At 38.6% G+C, this 26,187-nt stretch overlaps 2 gene segments (V, D, J or C); both read left to right on the top strand.

Moving 5' to 3' along the window:
- The first annotated feature begins 3,880 nt into the window (after window positions 1-3,880).
- LOC114688475 lies at window positions 3,881-4,389 on the top strand. The segment is given in 2 exon segments: window positions 3,881-3,929; window positions 4,013-4,389. Coding segments are annotated over 2 exon segments (423 nt in total).
- An 18,311-nt stretch (window positions 4,390-22,700) lies between these two features.
- Window positions 22,701-23,659, top strand: LOC114688474. The segment is given in 2 exon segments: window positions 22,701-23,060; window positions 23,142-23,659. Coding segments are annotated over 2 exon segments (426 nt in total).
- The last annotated feature ends 2,528 nt before the right edge of the window (window positions 23,660-26,187 follow it).

The raw sequence follows: 26,187 nt of genomic DNA, 5'->3' as shown, positions 1-26,187 counted from the left end.
AGGAGTGTCACAGTCATCCTGAGTGCATTACTTAAAACGTATTTAGTGATTTCAGATGCTGATTCATGAAATTTTTCAAGATGAATTAGCTTCAGAGCTTGTTTGTAACTTCTGCAGGAGGACATTTAGTGATCTCCAGAGACATCTCCAAACTTATTTTTTTCCCTGCACCTGAGATAGGTGACCGCTGAGGAAACCATGCTGTATCAATCTGGGAGTGAATCAGAGTGAGGAGATCAGAACTATGTTCCAGACACAATCCTCTTTGTAACAGGACTCAGGAATAGTGCAAGTTGTGCTCAGACCTTTCAGTGCTGTGCAGAGGATCAAACATAGCACAGTGACAGGAAGAATTGTTGGGCATTTACGATCAATAAAAATAGGCCCGCAGTGTAGAAGGGTAACATAATACAGAGTAAAGAATGAGTGCGAATATTAGAAATCAATGTACATGTATTTTACAGAAACTCTTGCCCAATTTCATAGACATTGCACCAGTTCAGTCCATATTGTGATCCTCACAAGAGTTTAACTTTGGAGAAAAAGCTCATGTCAACTTTTTATGATGCCACTGAGTCTAGACTTTGGTGAATAAATTCAGTGTTGAGAGGAAAATGTCTTTGTAAATCCACACAGATTGATCAGGCAAAACTCCTGCACATTGCCACCCTTGATAGTCACTATCAGCCCACCATGCTGGAGTATGGAGAACACCATTATATACATTACCCTGGAGAAAGAGGTACTGAAAGCCAAGGGAAGCACCTCCAGCACCCTGAAACAGGGATAACTGTTCCTCAACAAGGAAGAAAGTATATTATTCTGTGGGTGTTTCTCAGTGTTCTGGCAGTCCACAGGACATCTAAACAATTCTGACCAGTGATAGAAGAGAAGACATGCATCAGACTGATCCCAGCCCCTTCTATCCTGCAACAGTTGGTGCATCTGATTCATGACCTGATATTAGAGCAAAATATACATGAATAACCAGAATTTATGTGGTGCATATATTTGTATATTCTATCGACACTTCAGACATTTAAACACACATGCACATATATCCCTACATAATGCTATTGACTTTTCTCATTCCTGAAAGCATATTCAAAATCCATCCTTCTTCCATGAAAATGTTCAGCTTCTGCAAAGCTTTACATACACACGCCCTGTCCAAGAATAACAGGATTACTGGGAAGGTAGACACGGAGAGATAAAGCGGTTGCAACACACATATCCACCACACAGGAGAATCTTTGTCAAGAGACCTCCCCTCTCCCCTCGTTCCTTTAATTGCATGCAAATGCAGTGTGGGAAACAGATTGAGTCTCAACATATATTTGCTTGACTTCTATTTTCTAAAAATGTGAATATATTTTTCTGGACTTGTTAAGTTTTCTGTTCCACAGTGGTTCATCCTCTTTCTGTTCACTCCTTCATCTTCATGTCTCAGGAATTCCTACATAAATATATGGGGCACTGCATCCCACTTTAAGACTCAATGTCCTAAATGACATCAGGTTCTCAGTCCCAGGTACAGTCTGATGAAGGTAGTCAAGACTTTGTTCTCTCCTGTTGTCACCTCACTACAAGTGGGAACTGCTGGAGCTGGATCCAACTGTCCCCAGGGAGGAGGCTGCCATTGAGAAGGGCATTGATGATAGTATAGAAACAACTTAAAATGAATCTCTGAAACATCCAGTCAGCACCTCCAGATAAACAAGAGCCATTTCTCCCTGCAGCTGAGCTTTGTGAGCACTGATGTTGAAGGGTTGTGTTACAGCTCCAGGGAGACTTGCAACTTCAGTGTAAGCCATGGCAAACCAACCTGCAGGGGAGCTCATGACCAGCAGGGGGCACAATGGAACTAAGAATCCCCAGTAGAGAGATGGAATGTGTGCAGAGGGGACTCTGTAAACTCCGTGGTTTCCTTTCTTGGGTCTACTAGCTGACCTGCATCTGCTGTGATTGACATGTGATGATTCCATGCTCAAACACAGTAAAGATTCTTTGTTGAACACTTCACAGGTTTATACATTCTTGTTTATATTATTCAGTTTTCATTTACTTTTTACATTTTTTGGTGGAAAAATTTCATACAGTGTTTTCTGATCACTGATGCCCCTCCCTCTACTCTTCCTAGATCTTTCCTATGTTCTCCCCTAGCCAACTCCACACCCTGTCTTTCTCTCTGTAGGAAAGAAAAAATCAAATACAAAAAAAGAAATTAAAAAATGGAATAAAATTAAACAAAATTAAAACAATAAATACTCACACACAAGCATACACAAAATCCTAAAAAGGACAACTGTGACCATGCTATACAGGTAAAAGACAAGTGAAACAAAAAATGCACAATATTGTGATATGAGAGAAAATATCTATAAAATACCATTGAGTTCATTTTGTTGTGTGAGAGCCTGGGAAGCAGCTGAGCAGGTAAAGGTGTCTAGTGCCAAGATTAGCCATATCAGGTTGATTGCTAGGATCCATGTAATAGGACACAAGAATTGAATTCCATAAGTTGTCCTCTGAGGATCACACATACACCTTGATACATATGTGCCCTCTTCTCACCACTAAAGATAGTATAACAATTTTTAAAACTATTAAATGTATGGAGAGAAACTCCGGAGTTCCCACAACAGACTGTGGATCTTTTGGAATTTGATGATGGATGAGGAAAATATAACCAATTGTCTCTGGAAGTTTTCTGGAGGTTTCCTGTGTTCTAGTGAATGACCCACCTATGTGTATATAGGTAGCACTAAATGGACTCAATGTGTTATTAGTTTATGAAACAAAAGAGATCATGAAGTTGGGCAAGAGACTTATTGGAAGGTCCCAAGGGGGAACCAGTGGGGCATAGTGGGTGTACATATGATCATAATGTATTTTATACATGGATTATAATTTCAAAAAATATAAATTGTGAAAGGTAAAAAATAACAATTTTACATATGTTTAGAGTTTTCAGACTTGTGTATTTTGTACACTGTGTATATTTCCCCTATAATCTCTACCCTTATTTTCACTTACTCTTCCTTTACCTTATTTTACTAAACAATTTCACAAATACATCGTTATATATTAGCAGTTTTAGTTGTATGCAAGTATGGAATATCTAAAAAGTACTAATGAGAGTCTCATTTAATGTCTGTGTTTCTGGATTTCTCTTAGTTAATACCTTTATCTCTAGTTGCATCCAAGAACAACTGATGTAAGTTCCATATTCCTTGCAGATGAAAACCTTCCATTGTGCTGTTTACATAAACCTGTCTTCATGGTGAAATCCTCTGCTGATGACACATAGTTTGTTTCCATAACTCAGCTATTGTGATGTTGCTATCATCATTGCTTTTCATCTGTTTCTGAAGCATATTTACTTTATGTCATTTGAGTGAGTTTCTCAGTACATAATCTGTTGTCAAGGCAAATATCTGAAAGGAGTCTGTAAATTTCAAACTTTGAAGATTTTAAATTTCCCTACACTGTCATCATCATCATCATCATCATCATCATCATCATCATCACAAACACCCTCTCTAAATAAATCTGACAACCGGGTTACAAAGTGAAGCAATTGTCTCAGGCCTGAAATCTACTGAGAGCTCAGGTCCTGATGATACAACCTCAGCATCTGCACAGAACTCATGGAAAGATCGTGGTATGCATTTCCTGAGAGAGGATTCAGACTTGGTCTTCTGCATCTTGCTGCCTAACCCAGGAGTCCTCTACTTCCTTCTGAAGCAGGACTAGGTACTTATATAAGAAGTACCCTACTCACGAATATGCAAATTACTTGAGTCTGTGGTGGTAAATACTGGAATGCCTACAACCCATAACAGCATATGATCTATAGTCACTAAGCACACAGGACCTCACCATGGGTTGGAGCTGGATCATTGTCTTCCTTGTGTCATTAACTACAGGTAAGGGGCTTTCAAGTTCCAAACCTGAAGAAGGAACAGGAACTTTGGTGACAATGATATCCACTCTGCCTTTCTCTCCACAGGTGTCCACTCCCAGGTCCAGCTGCAGCAGTCTGGTCCCGAGTTGGGGAAACCTGGTTCCACAGTGAAGTTGTCCTGCAAGGCTTCTGGCTACTCTTTCACTAGCTATGATATCAACTGGTTGAAGCAGAGGCCTGGAAAGGGCCTGGAGTATATTGGATGGATTGTTCCTGGAAATGGTAATACTGGCTGTGCTGAGAAGTTCCAGGGCAAGGCCACACTGACTATAAACACATCCTCCAGCACAGCCTACATGCAGCTCAGCAGCCTGACATCTGAGGACTCTGCGGTCTATTACTGTACAAGACACACAGTGCTGCAACCACATCCTGAGTGTGGTCAGAAGCCCTGCAGGAACAGGAAGTTGCCCTGGGACTGAGATGACAGAGAAGATTAGCCTAGAGACTTGTTCAAAAATAATCATTCTGAGTGTCTCTTTGTCTGTTATTTTACAGTCTTATAGGGCTTTGGTCAACTTTTCAAAAGGGAAAATACTAGGAATAAAGTGATGTAGATTCATGATTCCCCTCAGAGTACACCAAACCTTGACCAGCTGTTTACTTGTGACCACCTCCATTAACATGATTCCTTTTTAATAAAGTAAAAAATGATCAACTTTGGCAATACATGATGCTATAAATATCTCTTAAATCTAAGGAACTGGAACTGTTGCTGGAGTGGCTGGCAATAAGCTATAATATGAGTCAGGCCAGTAAAAGACAAATCAACAGCATGTGCACAAACAAAGCCCCTTTTATAGTCCAATTTGGTTTCCCTAAAACAAGCAAAGTCAGTTTGTTGGAAGAGGTCCCCACAGATGTTAGGGGTAGTGCATTAACCTTTTCTATGAAATCCAATTTTATATCTTCATTTATTGATACATTTGATCATAAATTGCTTTTGGAAGTAGTAAATATAGCTCTGGGGAAAGAGCAGTGGGATTCCAAGCTGGGAATGTAGAGACCTGATCCTGTCATCGGCAGCCCTGGTTGCTCATTCCCCTGCTTCCTGAAATTGGAATCTCTTTGTCACCACTGTCCACATAGATTAGACCAGAAAAAATTTATTTTATATTTGCAGGTGTTTTAGAGGGAGGTTTACTATACTGAGGATTACTAGCAACTTTTAGTTTATGTTATTTTTGTAAATGGTCCATTCCCTGTACATCTGAAACACATTTAAGGCTATAATAACACATGCAGAATCTGAGCCTTATGCTCCTCTGTGCCATCATTTTGGGATGCTTTTATCAAATCAGCAATAATATGAGAGTTATTAGCAACTATAGAATGAAGCTTTTTCCAGTTAAAATTTGCATTTTGATAAACAGATGAAAGAGACAAGGTAGAAGCAGCTTCTTTACTATCTGCCTGCTGCTCTCTAGTTTGGTGTATATGAGGGACAAAGTCATGAATGGCTCTGTAGATTTCTGTGTACAGGGGGAAATATGCCTGTGGGAATATTATTATCAGGAGCTTTATTTGACCCTATTATACCAGAATGGCTGCTTTGGCTGTGAACAACTTGAGATCCTGCAAGCAGTTGGACCACTGATTGGAAGATTCCTTTTCTGATAATTAGAGATAAGTCATGTTTTTAGCAGTCTCTGCTTTTGGTTATGAACAGCAGCAGTGGACAGGCAATCCTTCATTCATTACTGAAGTCACAGACAAAACTGAGGAGTGCTGAGAATTGTTTTCATATGGGTTTGTCAGGTTAAGGATATTATTTCATGCATATTTGTGAAAATGTCTATTATTACTGTGGGGAAATGACTCTCAAACCATTTTCTTTTCCTTTTTTTTTATTTTTTGAGATAGGTTTTCTCCGTGTAGCTTTGGAGCCTTTCCTGTAACTCACTCTGTAGTCCAGGCTGGCCTCGAACTCACAAAGATTCTCCTGGCTCTGTCTCCTGAGTGCTGGGATTAAAGGCATGTGCCACCACCACCTGGCTTCAATCCCATTTCTATAACATTAGTTTTTCGATCTTCCTATTTGGAGAATGGAGGATTGGTTCATGGGCAGGATTCTTCATACTTCTCTAATGACTGGAAACACAGTCAGTAATTGTCCTGCCTGGAAACACTTTAAGGCCTTTTGTGGGTAAGGATCAATTTATATCAACATCCTAAAGGGACATATGAAGAGAAGATGCAAGAGGTTTAGTAAGAAGACATTATTTTCTGAGGCTTCCTTTTCCTTTGGTGAGACTAATCAACTAGCCTAAGCTGGTTCTACAAGATTAATTGTTTCAATATAACTGTCTCATAGAGCAGCTCAACTTGTCACCATTTTTTTCTTCAAAATATATGAATGAGTCTTATGGTTGTTACCCCATGAATGTTTTTTAATAACAGTCAATAACTGAAGAGTTTATCGTAATTTGTCTTAATTATGCTTTGGCTCCAATTCATTTATGTAAGTTTTATAGTTGGTTTGAACACATTAATAGTAAACGTAGATTCATCAATTATGTTTCTACACCAAATTTAGGAAATCAATCAAAACATTTTCTTTGAAGCCATTTAACCAAGAGCAAGCCAAGATTTTATTCCCTAGATATTGCCAATGTTGTCTTCTGATGTCCTGTTGTAGGAGGAGTTGGAATCTCTGTGTCTATCTCCATCTCTTGTTCTGCACCTCTCTCCCTGTCTCCCCGTGACTCTCTCTGTGTGTGTGTCTCTGATTCTCTCCCTCTCTGTCCTTAACAAAAATTTTTACTGTGTATTTATTGAAGAGTACAGAATGCATCATATGGTAAAAGAATAAGGGATATTTGACAGAAATCTTTAACAGAGTTTTACTAGGAATTAGTAACTCTTTTTCACGTGACTCAAATAATAAACAGTACTATAATCATCTTTTGAAAAATCAAACAATATCTGTATATTATTTTCAGTAATTCTGGACACTCATTTTATAAAATTTATATTTTAAATTATGTGTTTTCAGCAAATAGTTATCGTAATATACATACAAACACATGCATTGGTCTTCAGTCAAAGCATGGAACAACACACAAAATAAGTTAGAGCTGTGCATTATCTCATTGTGGAAATTCTAGGCATGTAATGTTGGATGTTACAATATTCTCTTAAAGACAGGTTTAACAGACTGAGTACACAGTTGATCACAGTCTGAAGAATTTCAAAGTGTATTGTTGACTCTGGCTATGTGGTCCAGCAAAAGTTTTAGTCTCTTAGAATGCAAGATATATTTTTATCATAATATATTGCCACAAAAGTATAATTTCTATAAGTTTGTTAAATGTACTATTAAAACATTTTCACAGAACTTTTTGATTGACAAAATGTATGCACATGTTAATTGTCAATATTTCTGAAATTATGTATTATGCCATATTCTCTAGTCTCATATTTACTGCCTTCCCAGTCTCAGTAGTTTGACCTACACTGTAAAGTCTTTAGAGAAAATGTGTAGCCTGATATTTTCTCTGGTTCTGCCAGGCCCACAGTCTCGCAGATGCTTATGAAATAATTACTCAGAAGCTTATATTAATTATAATCGCTCAGGCTTTTACTGCCTAGCTCTTACACTTAAATTAACCCAATTTCTTATCTATGTTTAGCCATGTGGCTTGGTACCTTCTTAGTTCTGCCTTGTCATCTTGCTTCATCTGTGTGTGGCTGGCGACCCCTGACTCAGCTCTTCTTCTTCCCAGAATTCTCCTCATCTGCTTGTCCTGCCTATACTTCCTGCCTGGCTAATGGCCAATCAGCATTTATTATTAACTCAGTGTTCAAGAGCATTATCGTATAGTAAACATGGACCTACATTGATACATTATTATGATTCCTTTGGGTAGCTGGAGCTCACACTTCTATAGAGCATGGGGTTTTGGATAAAGTATGAATAACAACCAGTGTGGAGACATGTGGTACCTGGTAATCTCAATGGTTGGATCTATACAAAAACTCTTCAGCTCAGAACAATAACATTTAATGTCCTTCTAGCAGACATTCCCCCATGAAAAATATCAATGTCATGTGTTTAATGTGTATGCAACCCTATGGGGAATACACTGTGGCAGGCAATAATCCCCTAGGCCAATTCTATGTTAAAGTTTATGCAAACCTATGTTGAAATTAAAATACTGTTTGAAATACCAGTGATTCTATAATATAACCTCCTGTCTTCCTCCAACTGGAAAGCAGGGATTGACCAGGAAGCAGGTGAATCTTCCACTTCAGCCCTCTGTTCAAAGTGACTCTCCAATGTACTGGGAAGGCATCTGTTATTTGGCTGTAAGAACTTGATTCAAAAGCTTCTCTAACACCTGTTGAACGAGTCATTTTAAAGTACCCAGGCATCTCATAGCACATTTGGGAGAGATCTCCATGGAGGGTCCTGAATGTCTGAAAGATCAAAAGGTGAATCCTTTAGGCTGAGATATGCTGTAGAAAATTTATTATACTTTTTCTTCTGCCCAGAAGAAGAAAATGATTGATTTCAATTTTACCACAAGCCTATGAGAGATAATTTTGCATAGTTACCACCCAGAGGTGCTGTCTAAATCACAGTATTCCCTAAAAATATATTTGAAGCACTTTGTATTAGGGATTCAAGGAAGAGATATAAATTTCATTTTCTCATTTGCTTTTAACCAATAATATAAACTTCATTGTGTGCTGTAAAAATGAATTCCCTTTCAATCTTACATTTGGTTATCTGCTTATCAGTAGCATTATCTCTTATTAAACAACTTATATTATATATCAAGGCAAATGATATCACATCACAGACTTACACTCTATGTGAGATTAACAAGAAATTTCTAGCAGACCTCATGAAATACCCAGCAGAACCTGAGCTCTGGCCATCTCTGTGTGTAAGTACGGAGGTCTCAAAACTCATATATTCTTCTAATCTCCAGGGGGCATTTGCATCCTCAGTAAAGGGGGAGTGCACACATGGGCTGAGGCTCCTGCAGAAGGGAAGGTTTCTGTTAGAAGATAATATTTTGTGTTAGTTTGAAAGAAAATGGCCCCCAAGGGAAGTGGCTCTATTTGGAGGTTGTAGATGTAATCATCTTATTACATAAGAAACACAGAGCCAATGTAGAGATGAAAGCTCAAGAGGTCATAGCTAAAAACCTTACCCTTCTGCCACTGCTGTCTTCCTCAGCCAAGAGACCTACTTCCTGTCTGTTTGTCTTTTTTTATAGACTTTCTATTCTGCCTTCTCATTGGTTGTAAACCCAACCAAGTGACCTCCTCATCACTGCTTGTCTGTACAGACCTCCAGGTCTTCTATGGTTGGTATTGAGATTAAAGGTGTGTGTCTCCATGCTGGCTGTATCCTTGAACACACAGAGATCTGCCTAGCTCTGCCTCCCAAGAGCTGGGATTAAAGGTGTGCACCACCACCACCACCACCACCACCACCACCACCACCACCACCACCCAGTATCTGCTATGGCTTGCTTTTAGCTCTGACACCCAGGCAACTTTATTTATTAACATATAAATAAAATCACATTTCAGTACAATTAAAATATCACCATATTTCCCCTTTTCTATTTTAATAAAAAGAAAAAAGGACAAAGGTTTTAACTAACATGAGAAAAGCTATATACAAAAGTACAATAACTATATACCATATATACAAGTAATAAATACCTAAACACTGTCTAGTCCATTTGTATTTGACAAATTCAGATAAAATAATTCCATTATTTATCCTATTTTGGTAAGTCGAAAATGTACCTAATTCACTTTCTGTTCTAACTAATCTTCAACTCCCTCAGAGACCCAAGAAGGAAATAATATTACCTCATAAAAAATAAAAACAGGAAGTTCATGCAAGCAGCTTCCAAAAAAATATGAATTGACAGAAACATCCAGCTGCCTGGACAGTCACCTGAGGTTTCTCCGCAGTGTTGGGGCATCATCTTCAGTCTACAGGCTTAGCATAACTGACTGACTCATTTGTGAAGTAGGATGTACACAAGGTCAACAGTTCAACCTCACATTGGGTGAGAGCAGTCCATGTACCAGAAACACCTGAATTCCACTAGTGTCATGTCATGATCCAGGATTTTAAATTCTGGAAATTGTTGATGTTTTTTTTTTTTTAAATTCAACTGTCCATTCTTCTTGACTATGTGTGTGTGTGACTTCATCTTGGCATCCCGTTCTTCTCCATATCCTTCTATTAAATGCCAGTCTACTTTTGAGAGGTATGAGTTTAGTTACTCTTCAAGAATAACTGTTTCAGCTGTTGTTCCACTGCACATCAGAAGCCATCAGCCCACTGCCTGTTCAGCTGCCTTCAAAGAAAAGGGCACTGTACCTTTTCCAGATTGCAAAGGCCACTTCAGGGATGGTGCCATGTTGTCCTGGCCTCACAAGATGCCTTTTGATAAATCTACAACCACAATTGTTTTGGCAAGAATCAGTAGTCCTTTGTTTCATGTCCTGTCTGTCCTGTTTGACAGCAGTTGATTCCAGGATACTTTGTTGTCCAGTGGCTAACTTTTGCCACAATGAAAATTAACTCCATATGCAGTTTTTTCAATGCCCATATTTTCTTTGAAGTAGATTGGTACTGCAAGGAGCCGACATGTCTCATAGTCATAACAGAAAAGAAAAATTTTCTAAGTTATTAAAACATTTTAAATGCCATATTCTGTAGATCTCTGAAGGGTTTGAATATGACCTGTCTAACTAAAATTTATCTACTCAATCTTGAAAACATACCTAATATGACCACAAGTTCTATTGTAATGTCTAACTACTAACTTTCATTTCTAGTTGGTAATAATAACATTCAAGGATCAGCAAATTGCATTACATTGTTAAATGGACGGTATAAGTACAATATATTGAACAAGATTAAAAATATATATATGGCATTTTTCTAACAATATCAATCTCTCTATATATAATTTGTACACAATATAATACAATCCATTCCAATGTAAAGTCTTTAAAACTAGTAATTGTCTTTTTCTTTTTTCTTTTTAAACAAGAACCTTAAATCTAATTTCCTTTGCATAGCCCTTTTCCTAACCCTTAACAACAACTTGTAACCAACCCTCCTAAACAATGAAAATTATCTCAGACCCAAAACCCATTAAATGACCAAAAAACCACCCGCCCCCACCACCTCTATGGGAATGTGGGCGTCGTATTCTTAAAATTGCTTCCTGCTGGGTATGGGTGAAGGTATCTTTATTCTGAGAAGAAAAATTTTAGGTTAATTGTCAAATTCTAGGAATAGTAACTATATCCTTCGTTGTCCAGTTTGAGCATAATGCCAAAGTTCAGGGTTTGTCTCAAGTCATTATTTAAGTAGTCTTTGAAACTGGATCATCTCAGCTAGCCCTCTAAAAATTGCTCTGAGCACTTTGTAGTCTAAAGTTGATCTGTAGATGATGTTTGTCAGCTTAGTGATATTATTATTATCCACATGGAATTGTTGTTGTTGTGGGGCCCCATCTTCTTCCTGGAGACTTCAGTTGATGTTAGGCCTGGCCATGATTTCCTGCAGAAAACTGATAAGAGACTCGAACACAAAGAATGTACAGGCAGCTAACTGAAGCCTTTTCTCTAGAATTAGTTAGTACTCTATATGACCATTAATATCTTAACAAAGTTTAAAATATATATATATATATACATATATATATATATTAATCTTGTAATTTTTATATAAAATTCATACTTTAAGAAAAGTTTAAAAATCAGAATAGAATCAAAGAATTGAGATTAGTAATAGAATAGTCCCTTAATTAATTTGGTCCCATATCAGAAAATGACTCTTTCTTCTGGCATGAAATAGGGAGTCTGCATTTTCCTTTTAACAATATGCTTGAGTTTAAAGAAGGAGAGAGCCATTCTCCAACTCCATAGCTGTTATTAAGTAATGTGCTGCTCCCCACTCTGCTCCACCACTATTGTTGGTGACTACTCCTCAGCTGGGGTATTCTTCAGGCAATCTACCCTTGGAATATGAAAAAGTACAGAGTTAAACTGGGCATCAGACTGATAATTAAAATATTCTGTGGGTTAAGGACTCACCATGTTCTGTTCCAACATTATATATCATTTAGTGGAGCCCAGTAGGTGGTTCTCCTGCTAGCATCAAGCTCTAGTTCCCAGGTCTCTGTGAACCAGGTTGACCTTCTTCCTGATGATTACCTTTGTACAATTGAACCATGTTTCAGGAATGTCTTGCCCTAAGTGGTACTCTTTCAAGAGCCTGCCACATGAACCCTACACTTACTGGCTGGTGAGACACAGTAACTGTCTCCTCTGTGGATTACTGGCTTCTTGTTGCCAGACTTTTGATCACACTGTGTAAAAATATGTCACTGTGACTTGTTTAATAAAAATTTGAATGGCCAATAGCTAGGCAGGGCTTCCAGGCACAGAGGATGCTGGGAGGAAAAAGGGAGGAGATTCCAGGAACACAGAGCAGGCAGCATGGGCATTACAAAGTAAAGATAACGAAGCCTAGTGAAAGGTTCATTAAAGTATAGAGGTTAATTTAACATATAAGAGCTAGTTAGAAACAAGCCTAAGCTATCCAACAAGCTTTCACAATTAATAATATATATCTGTGTTATGATTTGGGAGCAGACTGGTGGTATAAATAAAGAGACACGACAACTTCCTTTCTATCTAACAGTGTTTTTTCTTTCCTTTTTTTGAATTCTCTCTGCATTTATGGTATATATTATACTGCAATGCCTTTTAATATAAAATTATTTTTGATTTTGCTAAAATATAATAAAGTGTGAAATATGAGATGGTAAAAAACTCAGGAATTCATGCAGTCTTCAGTGTGATTCTGGAAATAAACAATGGCGTTTCCTGACTAGAATACAGTTTGAGATTTGAAATCAAATGGTAGGGTGGACCAAGCTGCTGGACCCCAGAATCTTCTCAAATTTAAAACCTCCCTTCCTCTTCCTGAGGTACATTCCAGGCTCAGATATGAACAATTAGACTTCTAGCAGATGCGTTTCTTTATCTGGCACCATTCCCAGCCATTCTCATATGTCTCACTCCAATTTTCTTAGGAATAAAAAGCAATTTCTGAATCTTGTAGTTTTTGTTCATATTGATGGTTAAGTTAACAGGACCCAGAATCACCCAGAAAATGAGTCTTGGGAAATCCTTTGAAGGATTATTTGGCTTTGGCTTGGGACAATTTTGTAAAGGAAGTTCTACATTAGGTAAATTGGGTTAGGAAGACCCATCCTAAGTACTGTCTACACTATTCCTATAGGCTATGGTCCTGGACCAAATACAAATTAGATAAGATCATAAGTATAAGCATTTATCAATGTCTGCCTTCGAGTATTGGTGTAATATGACTCACTAAATTAAGGTCTTGACTCCACAAATTAACTGACATGATGGACTGTACCTCAAACTATGAACAAAAATAAATCCTTTCCTCTATGATTTGATATTGTTATAGTTTGTCCCTATAATGCAGGTAGTGACTAACACAGAAAATGATTATTAAGAAGTACGGCTATTGCTGTGCTATACCTAAATGCAGTCTTAGTGTTCTATTGCTGTGAAGAGATAGCATGACCAAGGCCACCCTTATAAGAGAAGACATTTAATTGGGATCTTACTACAGGTTTTGAGGGTTTAGTCTTTTATAATCATGGCAGGGAACATTGTGGCATGCCTAACATTTGGTCAGCAGCTGAGAAATACATCCTGATCACAGGTAGATAGAGAAGACTGGACCTCTAAAGGGTTTTAGATCCTCAAATCCAACCCCAGGGACACAGTTTCTCCAACAAGACCACACTTATTCTAAGTCTGTCAAAGAGTTCTGTTCCCTGTTGACTAATTATCATAGTATAGAAGCCATTCTTTTTCAAACCACCATATGAGCTGAAGGTGTTTCCTGCTTTTGAAAGACTACAAAAACTTTATCCTGCACCTTTTAAAAATTATTTCTCTCTTTTTTTTAGATTTTTTGCCCATTAATGAAAATAGATTTTTTTCCACCATACCCCATACATTGACATGACCTATATTCAAATCTTGGAAGCTTAGCTTGGACTATCAAATAGGAGATATCAATGATGTTTTGTTTTTTGAATCATTAGAATAGGGAATCTCTACTGGAAAAAGGTTATTATACTATAACAATATAAAAATTTAATGGTGCAGTATTTGTGTTCTAAATGGCTTGTCTTGTAGTGTTATATGGTATTCCACTTTCATATGTAAAATTAAAATGTTGTAAAAATTGAGATTTTAGGAGTTATGTGTGCAAGGCCATTATCAGCTTTGATTATCTTAGGGATGGTCAGAAAGAGAAAGCAAGCCTCTAAGGGTGATATAGCATGAATAACAGATTTCTCAGGATGAGCTGCTGCCCATGTGATGATTGAGAATGTATCTACAGACAGATGGAAAGGTTTTGGTTACCAAATTCTGCAATTTTAGTAGTATCCACTTGTTAGATGTCATTTGTTCTCTCTGTGGGTAGAATCCCTCAAGGAAATAGTTTAGTACCCAATTTAGAACAATTAGGACATTGTAGACCTATAGGTTTTTACTAATTCTGGGTTTGTTGAAATTTTAGGGCAGAAATGAAGTATGATTGTGAGTTAGAGCATGCCAGTCAGTGGCCTTCTGACTGATGTAAATAAAGACAAAGAGAAGATTAAAGTATCTTCCAAAGTCCCAGGCAATCCTTAATAAGCACACATGTAGGTGATGAACAATTGTGAAGACCTAAAACAAATTATTTATAAGATCGAAAAAGAGTTTCAGATAGTGTTATCACTTGATGGTATGTAAGCTGTTTGTAACATAGGGATGATAACAGTAAGAAGACAGAATTAGGAACAATATTAACTAGAGAAAAGTGATGCTCTGGACCTTTATGACTGTATAAAATTCATTCTGTTAGGATGAGCACAAATTAGTATGAAAACCCACCTCATCTTATAGGGGAAAACCTGTGCTAACAATGATGTCATGGCTTGTGCCAAACATTCAGTATACAACACAATTGCTAATAAGCATTTAAGTTCTTCTAATTAATGAAGTTAATAAAGTTCTTCTTTTAAATGAATTTGAAATACACCAATGGTGAGCAAGAGTTGTGATCAATATGATATAAAAGTTTGTAGTTGATTCTCATTGAACCTTATCACTGTACCAAATGCTTCTAACCAGCTATTTTTTACCCTGAAACAGGTTCAATTTCCTCAAAATCTTCAACTAAGGGAGAATCTATATGCCCAGATAGTATTGTAAGTGATAGGCTTTCTTTATGAAGAATCAACAGAAGGAACCTAATTCAGGAATGCTGGGAAGAAACACCATGCATAGAAAAGTACTTACAATATACAACAAGTATTCTGTATGTGAGCTGACGTCAATAATTCCTGTCTATAGCAAGCCTTGTATATAGAAGGTAATTTAAGCACTTATATACAGAAATGCAAAATCAAGTACCATGCCACACTGAAAGTTTTCAATCCAAGACAAACTTATATAGGAGTGAAATGCACTTGATTCATGATCATGTTCCATCCATACAAATGCATCTACACCCTGATATGCAGCACATATTTGGGGTGTAACATGTGTGCCTAGATGTCACATGTAGTCCTGTGAAGGTACACATGGGTCATATGCATTGGTATTAGCTCCACCAAATCCTTGGACCTGATGTGGGTTTCACAGCTCCACAAGCGTAATTCACTATGCTTATAGTAAATACATCAAAGCCTTTGTAATCATTAGCCATAGAATTACATGAATAATAAGATTCTGTGCTTGGGGAAGTTAGATCCAAACAGAAAAGAAAGATGCCTGAGGACACAGACTGAATTTTCCACATAGAATGATGCATGGCATAGGTTCTAACAATCTTTTTTAAGTCTTTACATACAAGTCTACAGCTCATCCATGATACAAATGCTGAATTAGCAAACAGATGGTATCACAGTCCAAATTTCCCTAAATTCTGGTCAGTTTTCAAATGTAAAAATATTTTCTGTAGGTGGGAATTTTTCAGTAAGTACCGTATTTGTTGGTCTTCATGGTGGTGTGAGTTTTTCCATTTCAAATGTAGCTATAGGATGTTGGAAATTGCATTGTATATCAGTTGTGGATCCTGTAAATCACTAGTGCTTTCTCTGGCAACTCATTTCATTGCCAGTGGCCACTGATAACCTTGATCTAACATCCCCTAGAGAGAGGAATGTGGTTCATGGAGACAGCCTTTAAGGTACTGCTCATCATCTACCCTTGAAATATTTAGTCATCATCTCCAGGTACATTACAAAGAAGAGAAATAAGACCCTTGACCCCTTCAAGTGTGGTTCCTTATATCGAACACAGATGTGGTGACTCATTTGGATGGTAGAGCTCTGTGCACACAGGTGCCAGGATACAACAGGGAATGCATTTCCCAAGACAGGTTTAATTCTTGACTCTCATCCTCCCATTGACTAACAGAAAAACTCTACATGTTCTATCTCTGAAAGGATAACGTATGATCTAATAGACACCATTGACCAATATTTCATAAATTATAGAATTTGTGATGGTAAATACAGTGACTTTTACACAACCAACATTTGTCCTCAGTTCTGAGAACAAAGGTTCTCACTGTGGACTGAAGCAGATCATCCTGTACTGTAGTGGGAAGGTTTCTACAGTCCAGTCCGGCCACATGATCCCACAACCTCTTATGAAATAATTATTCAGAGGGTTAATATTATTTACAAATTGTATGGCCTGTGGCAGGCCTCTTGCTAGCTAGCTCTTATATTTTAAATTAACCCAGTTTCTATCAATCTGTGTTTTGCCACGTGGTCTGTGGCTTTACTGGTCTGCTGACATGTTGCTACTTGGGCAGGTGACATCAGCTTCTCTCCAGATTCTTCCTATCTCTTTCCTTTCTCTCTCTTTGGATTTCCTGCCTGCCTCTAAGCTGCCTTGCCATAGGCCAAAGCAGCTTATTTATTAACCAATGGGAACCATATATATTCACAGTGTACAGAAAGACATCCTCCAGCACTATACCTGGTGTCAGCAGCTATAGATATATGCATTACTAGGAGCAGGGATGATGAGGAGCCAGGGACTGAAGTGATCATGGCATCCTTTCTATGTGTGGTGCCCAATTTTAGGTTCAGCTGGAGCAATCTGGCATTGGACTGAGGAGTCCTGGAGAGTCAATAAAGTTTTCCTGCAAAGACTTTTACTCAGATAGCTTCACCATTTCCTGTATGAATTGGGTGAGGCAGAACCTAAAACTGAGTTTGAAAGGGCTAGATAGAGGCAGACACTATGTCCAACATAGTTTACATGGAGCTCAGCAGCCTGACATCTGAGGACTCTACCATCTATTACTGTGTTCAGAACAGTGTCAGAGAATACATCTCAGGTGTGTCAGAAATCCTGAAGGAGTAGGAAGCTGCCTTGGTCCTGAAAAGACAGGAAAGTGTAGCCTGAAGTCTTTCTCAATACTTGAGATTAAGTAACAAGGAAAGAAACAACAGATTAAGAATTAATTCTGTTACATAAACAGTTTTCCTAGTCACCCTGCATGCAAGATTCAGAGAGCAGCAGTTTTAAATAAGTGAACTTTATCCACAAATTCTCATGTTGATATCAATGCGAGCATGTGTCTGTCATAATTGTGTCAATACAATCATATTTCACGTTATTGTCAAATTCCTAGGATATGACCACTGTTGCTCTTGAGTTTTTATTAACAAAATATATTCATCAAACTAGTTCATATTTAGGAGCTTTTAGAAATAGGGTCTTCGACTAAGCTGTGATGACTGATTCCACAATCCTAGTCTTCCCCAGTCTCAATACCATGCCCTGTAATCACAGCCTGTTACAGAACAGTGAACACCTTAACATAAGACATTCTCCTCCAGTCTTTGGGATACATGTGTGTCGCAGTCATCCTCAGTACTTTGCTGAAGTCTGTTTAGTAGTTAGTGTTGCTGAATCATGACATTTTCCCAGATGAAAGGACTGCAGAGGTTGTCTGTAACTTCCTTCCGAGGCAAGTTACAGAGTGGACCCTCCAGAGATGTCCATAAACACCTCTAAACTGGATCTTCCTGCATCTTAGATATCTGACCACTGAGGAAACCATGAGCATCAATCTGTGAGAATCACAATGAAATATGAGTCCATTTCTAAACAGTCTTCCCTGTGGAGGGACTCAGGAATTATGCATGGTGCTCAGGTCCTTTAGTGGTGTTTAGAAGAGTAAAATACAGCACAGTTACAGAAGGAACTTCTGGGGGTTTATGATCGTTGAAACCAGAGCCCAGCCAGTGGAGAAGGGAAAAAACCCACAGAGTAAAGGGAGAATGCAAAAAAGCTAGAAATCAGTGTGTGGTGTATTCAAAAAAAAAAAACAGCTGCTCACTTTCATATTTGTTGCACCACATATGTACTTATTATAATCCTAATACTACTATAATTCAGGAGAATACGCTCATAGTATTGATACATATTTTCACAGAGCCCAGAATTTTGTGAATGGATTATGTTGTAAGAGGATTTCTCCATGCTATTTAAGTAAGCATGCACTCCTGTCCATTGCAGACTATGGTAGCCATCAGCATCCCATGTACTGGATTATGAAATGCAGCTTTATAGACCTTACTCAGCACAACAGAGTTTCTGAAATGCCAAGATAAAACCACATTTGCATCCTGAATTGTAGGGATAAGTGCTGCTTTATAAAGAGAAGTGGATGTTGTCCTGTGAACTAACAGTCCACAAGACATCATATCTATTCTGACCAGTGACAGAAGAGAAGTACATCAGACTCTTCCCATATCCTTCTATCCTGCAACATTAGGTGCATCTTATTTGTGAACTGATCTTAGAGCAAAATACATATGAATATCCTGAGTTTATGTATTTTTGTTTTGATATTGTAACTATACTTCAGACATTTAAACACACATGTACACATATCCCTACATAGTGCTATTGAATTGTCCCATTGCTGGGAGCATATGTCAAATCTATCCTTCTTCCATGAAAATGTTCTGCTTCTGAAAAGCTTATTTAACACATGCCCTGTTCACTGGACTTGAAAAGGTAGACATGGAGAGATAAAGTTGTGTAAGTACACTTCTCTTCCACCCAAGAGGATCCTTGTCAAGCAGATCTCTTCTCTCCCCTCATTCCTTTAAACACAAGCGAATGCAGTGTGGAAAACAGATTGAGTCACAGCATATATTTGATTCACTTCTACTTCCTTCTTAATGCAATTGAAATGTGTTTTTTGAAATTGTTAACTTTTCTGTGTGCACCACAGCATGTTGTCCTCTTTCTGTTGACCCCTTTATGTATTTGTTTGTTGCAGGAATTCACACATGGATACATGGGGGGCTGCATCTGAGCTTCAGACTCATTATGGTTCTCTGACATCAGGTGCTCGATCCTCGGTATAGTCTGAAGAAAGTAGTCAAGACTTTGTTCTCTCTACAAGTGAGAAGTGCTAGAGCCAGATCCAACTGTCCTCAGGTAGGAGCCTGCCATCGAGATGTACATTAATGATAGTATAGAAATATCTTAAAATCAATCTCTGAAACATCCAGTCAGCATCTTCAGATAAACAAGAGACATTTCTCCCAACAGCTGAGCTCTGTGAGCACTGATGTTTCAGGGATCTGTTACTGTTCAAAGGTGACAGTGTTACTTCAGTGTAAGCGATGACACACCAACCTGCAGGGGAGCTCATGACCAGCAGGGGGCGCAATGGAGCCAAGAATCTCCAGTAGAGAGATGGAATGTGTGCAGAGGGGACTTTGTTTTGGTTTTTGTTTTGTTTTGTTTTGTTTTTTGTTTTTTCAATACTGGGGACATTATTTGGTAGCATACAATGTCTGGTTACTGTATTGTCTTTCCCATTACATGGTAACTATATTTAAAGTCCATTTATATGTGTATTTATTTTGGCAAGCTTCTACAGTAATAGTTTTCCATAAGGTCTTAGCACTAGTTGTCCCTCTCCATATCCTTTCCTCTACCCTGCCCTCCCACCCCCTCCCAAATTATAATTTTCCTATTATAATTTATCTTTTATTCTTTTATAACACCATATTCTATTTCCTCTTCATTGGAACATCCCTCTTCTTTTTTTTTTTTTGAAAAATTTAATTTACAATGCTATTCAGTTCTACATAATAGCCACAGATTCCCTTGTTCTCTCCCTTCCTGCCCCCCTCCCCTTCCACCCAGCACACCCCCCAGAAATGGATGAGATCTACATGAACAGCCTGGACATGAGTGGGAGCAATGAATGGTGAGGGTCGAGGAAAAGAGAGCGGGAGATCCCAGCTAGATCAAGAACAGAGAGGGAGAACAAGGAATAGGAGACCATGGTAAATGAAGACCACATGAGAAAAGGAAGAAACAAAGTGCTAAAGAGGCCCACAGAAATCCACAAAGATACCCCCACAAAAGACTGCTGGCAATGGCCGAGAGACAGCCGGGACTGACCTACTCTGGTGATGGGATGGCCAAATACCCTAACAGTTGTGCCAGAAACCCCATCCAAGTACTGAGGAATCTGGATGCAGACATCCACGGCTAGGCCCCGGGTGGAGCACTGGGAGTCTAATTAGTGAGAAAGAGGAGGGTTTATATGATCGAGAATTGTTGAAACCAATGTTGGATAAAGCACAGGGACAAATAACCAAATGAATGGAAACACATGAACTATGAACCAAAGGCTGAGGGGCCCCCAACTGGATCAGGCCCTCTGAATAGGTGAGACAGTTGATTGGCTTGATCTGTTTGGGAGGCATCTAGGCAGTAGTACCAGGTCCTGGGCTCGCTGCATGAGATAGCTGTTTGAAACCTGGGACTTATGCAGGGACGCTTGGCTCAATCTGGGAGGAGGGGACTGGACCTGCCTGGACTGAGTCTATCAGGTCGATCCCAGTCCTCGAGGGAGACCTTGATCTGGAGGAGGTGGCAGAGGGGACTTTGTAAACTCCGTGGTTTCCTTTCTTGGGTCTACTAGCTGACCTACATCTGCTGTGATTGATATGTGATGTTTCCATGCTCAAACACAGTAAAGATTCTTTGGTAAACACTTCACAGGTTTATATTTTCTTGTTTATGTTATTCAGTTTTCATTTACTTTTTATAATTTTTTTTGAAAAATTTCGTACAGTGTTTTCTGATCATTCCCCTCCCTCTATTCCTCCTAGATCTTTCCTATGTCCTCTCCTACCCAACTCCCCTCCCTGTCTTTTTCTTTGTAGGAAAAAAATCAAATAGACAAAAAAAATTAAAAAGGGAATAAAATCAAACAAATATATATATATATATATATATATATATATATATATATATATATATATTCACACACAAGCTTACACAAATTCCTAAAAAGCACAACTCTGACCATGATATACAGACAAAAGAAAGTGAAACAAAAGATGCACAATATTGTGATATGAGAGAAAACATCTATGAAAATACCATTTAGTTCATTTTGTTTTGTGAGAGCCTGGGAAGTAGCTGAGCATGTAAACGTATCTAGTGCCAAGATTAGCCATATCAATTTGATTGCTTGGGTCCATGTAATAGGACATAAGAACTGAATTCCATAAGTTGTCCTCTGAGAATCACACATACACCTTGGTACATATGTGCCCTATTCTCACCACTAATGATAGTATAACAATTTTTAAAACTATTAAATTTATGGAGAGAAACTCCTGAGGTCCCACACCAAGCTGTGAATCTTTTGGCATTTGATGATGGATGCGGAAAACATAATTTTCTTTGGAAGGTTTCTGGAGGTTTCCTATGTACTAGTGAATGACCCACCTATGTGTATATAGACAGCACAGACTGGACTCAGTGTGTTATTAGTTAATGAAACAAAAGAGATCATGAAGTTGGTAGAGAGATTTATTGGAAGTTCCCATGGGGAACCAGTGGGGCATAGTGGGTTTACATATGATCTTAATGTATTTTACACATAGATTAAAATTTCAAAGATATAAATTATAAATTGTGAAAGGTAAAAATAATAATTTTACATATGTTTAGAGTTTTCAGACTTGTGTATTTTGTACACTGTGTATATTTCCCCTATAGTCTCTACCCTTATTTTCACTTACTCTTCCTTTACCTTATTTTACTAAACAATTTCACAAATACATCATTATATATTAGCATTCTTAGTTGTATGCAAGTATGGAATATCTAAAAACTACTAACGAGAGTCTCATTTAATGTTTGTGTTTCTGAGACGCTCTTAATATGTTTATTACTAATTGCATCCATTTTTCTATAACTGATGTAAGTTCCATATTCCTTGCATATGAAAAACTTCTGTTGTGCTGCTTAGATAAACATGTCTTCATGGTGAAATCCTCTGTTGACAGATGCATAGTTTGTTTCCATAATTCAGTTATTGTGATGTTGCAATCATCATTGCTGTTCATCTGTTTCTGAAGCATGTTTACTTTTGGTCATTTGAGTGAGTTTCTCAGCATATAATCTTTTGGTAAGGCAAATATTAATTGCATATATCTGAAAGGAGTCTGCAAATTTCAAATTTGCATGTTTCAAATTTCCCATCAATGTCATCATCATCATCATCATCATCATCATCATCATCACAACTACCTTTTGTAAATAAATCTGACAACCTGGTTACAAAGTGAAGCAAATGTCTCAGGCCTGAAATCTAGTGTGAGCTCAGGTCCTGATGATACAACCTCAGCATCTGCACAGGGCTCATGGAAAGATCGTGGTATGCATTTCCTGAGAGAGGATTCAGAGTTGGTCCTCAGCATCCTGCTGCCTGACCCAGGAGTCCTCTACCTCCTCTAGCAGGACTAGGTACTTATATAAGAAGTACCCTACTCATGAATATGCAAATTCTTTGAGTTTATGGTGGTAAATACAGGAATGTCCACACCCCAGAACAACATATGATTAGCGTCCTCTCTATAGTTACAGGAAACACAGGTCCTCACCATGGGATGTAGCTGGATCATCCTCTTCCTCCTGTCAGTAATTACAGGTAAGGGGCTTTCCAGTTCCAAACCCGAAGGAGGAACAGGGACTGAGGTGACAATGACATCCACTGTCTTTCTCTCCACAGGTGTCCACTCCCAGGTCCAGCTGCAGCAGTCTGGGCCTGAACTGGTGATGCCTGGAGCCTCAATGAAGTTGTCCTGTAAGGCTTCTGGCTATACCTTCACTAGCTATGGTATGAACTGGGTGAAGCAGAGGCCTGGACAGAGCCTGGAGTGGATTGGATGGATTGGTACTTCAAGTGGTAATACTGAGTACAATCAGAAGTTCCAGGGCAAGGCCAAGCTGACTATCGACAAGTCCTCCAGCACAGCCTACATGGATCTCAGCAGCCTGACATCTGAGGACTCTGCGGTCTATTACTGTGCAAGAAACACAGTGTTGCAACCACATCCTGAGTGTGTCAGAAACCCTGAAGAACAGGAAGCTGCCCTGGAGCTGAGATGACAGACAAGATTAGACTGGAGACTTATTCAAAAATAATCATCCTGAGTGTCCCTTTGTCTGTGATTTCACTGTCTTACAGGGTCTTTGTCAACTTTTCAAAAGGAAAAATAGAGGGAATAAAATGATGTTGATTCATGATGCCTCTAAAGTACACTGTAACTTGACCAGCTGTTTACCAGTAACCACCTCTGTTGACATGATTCCTTTTCAATAAACTAAAATAGGAAAAACTTTGGCAATACATGATGCTATAAATATCTTAAATCTAAGGGACTGGAACTGTTGCTGGAGTAGCTGGAAATATTCCATAATATGAGTCAGGCCAGTAAAAGACAAATCAACAGCATATACACAAACAAAGCTCCTTTCATAGTCCAATTTTGTTTCCCTAAAACAAGGAAAGGCAGATTGTTGGAAGTGGTCTCCATAGATTTTGGGGTAAGTGCTTTAACCTTTTCAATAAAATCCAATTTTATATCTTTATTTATTGGTACATCTGATCATGAATTGCTTTTGGAAGTAGTAATCAAATCTCTTATTGTTTTAGGATTAGGGATGGAGCTGACTGTCAGGTGGAGTCCCCAGGGTGTGGAGTCTGCTACTTTGACACCAAGCTGGGCTCCTGCTCAGACAGCACTGGGGAAAGAGCAGTAGATTCCAAGATGGGAATGTAGAGACCTGATCCTGTCATCAGCAGCCCTGGGTGCTCATTCCCCTGTTTCCTGAAACTGGATTCTCTTTGTCACCACTATCAACACAGACTGGACCAGTGAAAATGCATCTTACAATGTGCAGGTGTTTTAGGGGGAGGTTCACTATTCTGAGGATGATTAGCAAGTTTTCGTTTAAATTACTTCTGTAAATGGCCTGTTCCTTCCATATGTGAAATTCATATGAGGCCATAATAACACAGCCAGAATCTGAGTTCCTCTGGGCAATCATTTTGTAATGCTTTTATTAAATCAGCAATAGTATGAGAAGTATTACCAACTAGAGAATGAAGCTTTTACAGTTTAAATTTACATTTTAATAGGCACAGGAAAGAGACAAGGTAGAAGTAGCTTCTTTACTAGCTGGCTGCTGCTCTCTAGTTGGTTGCAGATGATAGACAAAGTAATAAGTGGCTCTGTATATTTCTGTGTACAGCGGGGAATATGCCTGTGGGAGTATTAATACCAAGAGCGTTATTCCAAGCCGTTATAGCTGTGTGGCTGCTTTGGCGGTTAGCAGCTTGAGGGCTGGCAAACTGTTGGGCCACTGTTTGGAAGTTTCCTTTTTTGATAATTTGATGATAAGTTAATTTATAGTGGTCTCTACCTTTGGTTATGAGCAGCAGTGGACAGGCATTTGTCCATCCATTACTGAAGACACAGGGTCAACTGAGGGGTGGTGAGAATTGTTTTCATAAGCGCTTGTCAGGCTAAGGGTATTATTTCATACATGTTTGTGAAAACATCTACTATTCCTATAGGGAAATGACTCTCAACCCTGTTTTCTGTAACATTATTTTTTAGATCTTCCTATATGGAGAACGGATGATTGGTTCATGGGCAGGATTCTTCTCTAATGACTGGAAACACAGTCAGTAACTGTCCTGCCTAGAAACACTTTACGGCCTTTTGTGGGTAAGGATCAAACAATATATTGACATTCTGAAGGGACATTTGAAGAGAAGATGCAAGGGGTTTAAGGTAGGAAGACATTATTTTCTGAGATTTTCTTTCCTTTGGTGAGACTCACCCGTGGTAGTATTGTATTCCCTGAACTCTTGTGCACCCTAGTAATCTTATCTGGGGTCAGAGACAGAACAGCCACAATATTAAACATAGAGATAGGCAGTGGTAGCACATGCCTTTAATCCTAGCACTTGGGAGGCAGAGCTAGGCAGAAATCCATGTGTTCAAGGATACAGCCAAGCATGGTGACTCACGCCTTTAATCCCAGAAAGGGAGCCTTTAATCCCAGGGAGTGATGGAAGAAAGCAGAAAGGTATATAAGGCGTGAGGACCAGGAACTAGAAGCATTTGGCCTGGTTAAGCATTCAGGCTTTTGAGCAGCAGTTCAACTGAGACCCATTCTGGATGAGGACTCAAAGGCCTCCAATCTGAGGAAACAGGATCAGCTGAGGATCTGGTGAGGATTGAGGTGAGGTAGCTGTGGCTTGTTCTGGTTCTCTGATCTTCCAGTTCACCCCAATACCTGGCTCAGGTTTGATTTTATTTGTAAGAACTTTTAAGATTCCTGCTACACTAACCAACTAGCCTAAGCTGGTTTCACCAGATGGAATGTTTCAATATAACTGTCTCATAGAGCAGCTCAGCTTGTCACCATTTTCCTCACGATTCTGAAGGAGTCTCACGGTTGTGATCCCATGGATGTCAATCGGGGGGATGCAGGCTGTTTATAACATAGGGGTGGTAATGGTAGTAAGACACAATCAGGGACAATATTGGCTAGAGAAGAGTGATGCTCTATACCTTTATGGCTGTATAAAATTCATTCTGTTGGGATGAGCACAAATTAGTATGAAAACCTTCCTGATTTTAAAAGGGAAAACTTATGCTAACAATGATGTCATTGCTTGTGCAAAACATTAAGTATGCAATGCAATTGCTAATTAGCATTTAGGTAAATGAATTTCATGTATACCAATGGTGAACAAGAGT

The sequence above is a fragment of the Peromyscus leucopus genome, unplaced genomic scaffold (assembly GCF_004664715.2).
Source record: "Peromyscus leucopus breed LL Stock unplaced genomic scaffold, UCI_PerLeu_2.1 scaffold_1379, whole genome shotgun sequence".
NCBI classification, from domain to species: Eukaryota; Metazoa; Chordata; class Mammalia; order Rodentia; family Cricetidae; genus Peromyscus; species Peromyscus leucopus.
The sequence above is the reverse complement of the archived record's forward strand: the minus strand, read 5'-3'. Positions and strand labels throughout refer to the sequence as shown.